This window comes from Lactuca sativa, chromosome 1 (assembly GCF_002870075.4).
Source record: "Lactuca sativa cultivar Salinas chromosome 1, Lsat_Salinas_v11, whole genome shotgun sequence".
In the NCBI taxonomy this organism is placed as follows: Eukaryota; Viridiplantae; Streptophyta; class Magnoliopsida; order Asterales; family Asteraceae; genus Lactuca; species Lactuca sativa.
Genome location: NC_056623.2, coordinates 77,698,985 through 77,704,831, shown reverse-complemented (window position 1 = coordinate 77,704,831; position 5,847 = coordinate 77,698,985). Strand labels below are relative to the sequence as shown.

The 5,847-nt window shown below is 31.1% G+C and overlaps 1 protein-coding gene across 1 annotated transcript; it reads left to right on the top strand.

Moving 5' to 3' along the window:
* Positions 1 to 1,907: 1,907 nt before the first annotated feature.
* Positions 1,908 to 3,495, top strand: LOC111886084 (transcription factor FER-LIKE IRON DEFICIENCY-INDUCED TRANSCRIPTION FACTOR). The gene is made up of 4 exons (XM_023882321.3): positions 1,908 to 2,446; positions 2,647 to 2,829; positions 2,913 to 3,086; positions 3,174 to 3,495. Exons 1-4 carry the CDS (start codon positions 1,931 to 1,933, stop codon positions 3,276 to 3,278), a joined length of 978 nt encoding a protein of 325 aa, XP_023738089.1. The 5' UTR covers positions 1,908 to 1,930; the 3' UTR covers positions 3,279 to 3,495.
* The last annotated feature ends 2,352 nt before the right edge of the window (positions 3,496 to 5,847 follow it).

Here is a 5,847-nt window from a genome sequence, read left to right as displayed (position 1 = left end):
ACGAATCAGAGATCGAGAAACAAACTGCAGGACAATAAGTATGACTATGTTCCATGTAATTGTCCGCAAGATACTTTTGAGAACGGAGGACTATACGATTCCTTATCTAAAGGACAGGTTATTGATAAGATCAAGAGTTTTGAGAACTGCGATTGCTAATCGGATCCTGAAGTCATACTTGCTTTTGTAGTTATTAGACTTATCCAAGTGGGAGACTGTTGGATTAGTGTCTAAGTCCATAACTATATTTGGTATGTACTTGAACCGGTTAGAGCATGGTCCTTTTGGGTTGCCTTCACCAAAGCAACTTGACTGGATGAATAATAAAGAAAGAGGTTATTATGGTTTATTAATATATTATAGGAATAATATATTAAAAGAGAAATCATATTTATTTAATTAACATTGATCAAGACTTAATTAAGAATTAATTTTTTCGTCAAAACAAGTTAATTGAACTAAGGGGACTGAGTTGTAATTATGTGATAGTTACAAGGTTGGGGAAGGAAACCCTAAAGGATAGGGTGGACGAATTCTAAGGATAAATCCTTAAGAATTCGTCCAACTGAGGGATTCTAGAATTATCTTATGGGCTGCTTGGTGGCTAAGTAACAAGATAAGGATGATGACTAAAACCCTAATTTCACACCTATATAAAGACCCCTTGGGCATGAGAGTTCGGCTAGACCTAACCCTAGAAGTCTTGGAGCCGATTTTTCGCTCTCCCCTCTCACTCTTGTTTCATCCAATTGCTTTTGGTGTTTGTGATTCATTAGAGGCTGGGGTGCTAAGGTTCTCAAAGCTTCAAGATCTACAATCAACAATCAATGTATTCATTTAACTTGTTTATTTGATATTCAATTAGTTTTGTTGTATGCTAGATTAGGGTTTTGCAAGTCTTGGACAATATATGCATGTGTCATTAGAAAAGCTAGATCCAAGCATTAGGGTTTGCATGAACACCATAGGAATGTTGTTATGCTCATGACCCATCATTAAGTACCCCGATGGGTACAGTAAAGAATGATAGATAGAATGTTGGAAGGTTTCCCATCACTGTTTATTACAATGAGATCATCTATACCCGTCCTATTGCCATTCTTAGATTAATTTCAAAAAGCCTAGCAAATGCTTTTATAGAGACAGCTAAATATGACAGACTTCGCAAAATCCGTGAAAATCAAAACTTACATTAAGTTCTTTTGATTAAGCTCGTAAATGAACTTGAAAAGAAAACCTAAATCAAGACAATCAAATATTCTATTGTTAGAACATAATAAAATACAAATGGAATTAAGCCAAACGAAAAGGAAACTTAAAACTGAAGGTCTAAATGATGGATTTTGGAAACATGTTGGCGAACTCTCTTTGGTCATTTGTTAGGAGCTTCGGCCCATTGAGAATTTTCTAATGATATCAAATGAACATCCAAATTACGGATTAAAAGTTCCGTCCACAAATTGGACCAATTGCTCCCTATCCTTTCATCTAATACATGTGCTAAATATTCAATATGCAACTCTAATAAGTGACAATGTATTGTTAATAATTTATGTACATACAGAACTGGTGCACATGAAGCTAGCGTCCTATTATTCCCTATTATCTTCATCTAATGAGACGTCCATTTCAACGCAATACCTATTAATTTCTTAATAACAACCTAATTTCGGATGCTTTCTCGATGATTCCGTTCATACTTCAGACAACTAATCTACATTTTATATATATATATATATATATATATATATATATATATATATATATATATATATATATATATATATATATATATATATATATATATATATATATATATATATATATATATATATATATATATATATATATATATCATTATTATATGTATGTATGTATATATAGCAGTATGGGACTGTAGATTTATCTTCATCATATCAGGCACACAAAAATGGATGAGAGAGCAGACTCGTCGGAGAACCCAATGAGCCATTTCAATGGCGGCAGCTTCAACATGTTCCCAGTGGATTTCACGCAAGAAACAGAATTCGAAAAGTTCATATCTGGATTTCGAGGGGAGATTGCTGATCCCATCGAGAAATTCTGTTTAGACTACGAATGTAATCACCTTACCGAGTCCTGCACGGATCTTCAGCTGCTGCCGCTGCCGTATGAAGCCGTCGTTACTGGTGGTGTTGGTAGTGGCATTGGTGGTTATGATGCGATGGGTCTGCATTCAAACCTGATTTGGAATCAGGAAGGACAAGACTTGAAGGATTCTGTGGTTTTTGGAGATGATAATTCGTCTGAAACTGCAACAACCGGTAATCCTGATACACCGACAAGGAGGAGTAGCGGTGGCGCAAAAGGAGATCGGTCAAGGACTTTGATTTCCGAGCGGAAGAGGAGAAGCGGGATGAAGGAGAAGCTCTACGCCTTGCGTTCGTTGGTACCCAACATTACTAAGGTTCGCTCTTTGTCTATAATCGTCGGTAAAAACAACATAATATGCACACGTGGCACGTTGTAAAGTCCTCCTGTTGACGTGGAATATAAGTAACTTCAGCTACCAATAATGGTTGTTATTGGTATAATTATAAACTACAATAATCGAAGTTTATATAATAGTTGTAATCATTTCTTAGAATAACATGTATTATTATGCAGATGGATAAAGCTTCGATAGTTGGAGATGCTGCAAGATACATTCAAGAACTTCAAACACAAGCTAGGAATTTAAAGGTGGAGATTGAAACAATCGAAGCACTTGAAAACCAAAAAACGCCACCTCAAAATTCGAAGAAGATTCATGCTACAAACTCGTTTCCAATACTGAAAAAGATATCCAAGGTTTTGTGAAAAATAATGTTCTTGTATAAAAACATCTTCAATCATATATATTATTCATTAATTTTATTTTTTTTCTTTTTAAGATGGACGTGTTTCAAGTAGAGGAAAAAGGATACTACGTGAGACTGGTTTGCAATAAAGGACGAGGTGTTGGAGTCTCGCTCCATAAAGCACTCGAGTCAATTACGAGCTTTCATGTCCAAAACTCAAATTTGGCTACAGATGGTGATACTTTTGTGTTGACATTTAACTTAAACGTAAGTTTAGCTTTGTATTTTGTTGTAGGATATAAATATTATCTACTTAAATATGTATAATAAGTGTTTATATGTTTAAATTTACAGGTTACGGTGTTTGAGTTTGACATCAACTTGCCAAATTTGAAGCTATGGCTTGCTGGGGCTTTTCTTAACCAAGGGTTCGAATTCATCTCATTTCCATCGGCCTAATGTTGAGGTGTATTTATGTGCGAGTATTTTTTAACACTTGCACAAATAGTACGATTGGAATAAAAATGTATTGTGTTTTCTTGCTAAAGAGAAGTAATGTTTTGTTGACAAGTGATGGTTTAATGGATGTTGTAAGGGTCCTTCCATATAAAACTTTTGATGTCTCTTAATAATTGTAGTGTTTGCATAAACAGTTCCTAGCATCTTTAAAGATTCAGTTGAGTATTTTAATTGATTAATAACACGTTGGACGAAAGGACGAAAGAAAATGAATATTCTATAAGATGAATAATATGAGACTTGTCTTTGGGTAAGTGCATACACAGTATATTGAAATCATTTTAATGGGCTGTCACATAATAATTATGGAACTATATAAAAAAATACAATTGTATTGAATTTTAAAACATATTTATAAATCTAATTTATGACATATTTAATATTTAAAAGATTTGATTTCTCATATTTTAATGAGCATTAAACTTCATTTCAATTGAACGAAAATAACATCTTATAATGATAAAATTTAATCTATTGAATACCACTTAGACATGTCATTTCATTCAGCTCTCTTGTTAAACTATGCATTTGGACGTTCTAAGGATATGTTATACCGCACCGCAACTAAAATTAACCGCAAAAACCACAACCGCAATTAAAACCGATAGTGAGGTTTTCTGTTTTTCAAAAACCACAAATTTGCGGTGCGGTGCGGTTATTAGTTTTCAAAAACCGCAAAAAAACCACACCGCACCGCATATGTTATAAACAATTTTTTTAATTAATTATTAATATATTAAATACTAAAAATAACACAAGTTTCATGGATGAAAGATGGATAAAATACTAGAAGACCAAAGTATTGGTGTTTTGTTATGTTTAACTTTGAAAAATGGTGAAATTAGACAATTTTAAGATATTTCTTGTTAATTACTATTGATTTGACGTTTTTAAGATATTAGTTGTTTGTAATTTAAGTTAATTGTCTTATACTTTATGGTTTTTTTTATTATTACAAGTAATATGTTTGAACTCTTAAAACCGTTTGAGCTCTAAACTGTGGTTCAAAACCACACAAAATAACCGTACCAAATTCATGCGGTTAATAACCGCAACACAAAAAAAACAAAACCGCACCGCAAAAATAACCGCACCATGCGGTTTTCAAAATGGATTAACTGCATTTGCGGCTAGTGGTGAGGTTTTAGCTAATAACCGCACCGAACCGCACCGCGCTCATCCCTATTATACGTGGTTTAAGGATCAACATCAACATAATCCATAATACATTGAAATGTATATTTTATTGGAATGTAACATTAATATTTCATTCTTGAAACAATTTATTTTTCTTTTTCATAATAAACTGAACTCTACAAAAATTAAATAAACATATTTTCAAAATTAAAGAAGTTTCTTTATAGAATTGAAGGGCATTGAATTATATATTCATTATATGGGAAATCTTCAGAAAAGTCACAATATTTACGGAAAAGTTACACTTTAGTCCCAAAAAAAAAAATTGAACGAAAAAGTCTCGAAAACCGGCAAAAATTTGCAGTTTGACCTTTTTTGACCGGTTGAAACCGGTACCAAATTAATTTGGAACTATTTTGTAAACTAATCCAAAATATTTTGACTTTTTCTGTAAACAAAAAATATTAGGACTTTTCTGTAAACAAAAATATTATGATTTTTTTACAAACAGAACCCTTATTTTTATTATTATTATTATTATTATTATTATTATTATTATTATTAAAAATATAAATAAGAATATTATTTTTTGAACTTGTTATTATTAATATTGTTACTAATACATATAAATGCATTAAATGAAAAAATAATATTAATGACATTGTTTAAGGGTGGAGGTGAAGGAGATGGTGATGTTTTTAACATTGAAATCGTGAATGTTTTGCTTGTATATTTTTACTTTGTATATTGTCATTCCATATTTGTTAATATTGTTTTCAATTCAGAATATTAATACTTAACAATTTGAAAAAAGTTGCATATTAATAGTTTAAGGTAGTAGGGTTTCTCACTTTGTATATAAAATTGTTTAAGGTAGAAGAATTACTTTCCAAATCCAACAAATTCACTACAAACATTTGCATAGGTAACCCATATCAAAATTCAAAAGTATTAATTACAATATTTTGTTTAATAAAAATTAATATGAATAATTCAAAAGTATTAATCAAAATTCAAAAGTATTAATCCAAAAAACATGTCCTATTACTTTTTATTAAACAAGATATTATAATTAATATTTTTGAATTTTGATATGAGCTACCTATGTAGATGTTTGTAGTGGATCTATTGGATTTGGAAAATAGTCCTTCTACCTTAAACATTTTTATATACACAGTGAGAAATCCTTCTAGCTTAAACTATTTATAAACAATTTTATAAATATTCAACTTCTTTTAAATTGTTAAGTATTATTATTCTGAATTGAAAACAATAATAACAAATGTCAAATGACCATATACAAAGTAAAAATATACAAGCAAACATTCATGATTTCAATGCTAAAAGCATCAACATCTCCTCCACCTCCACC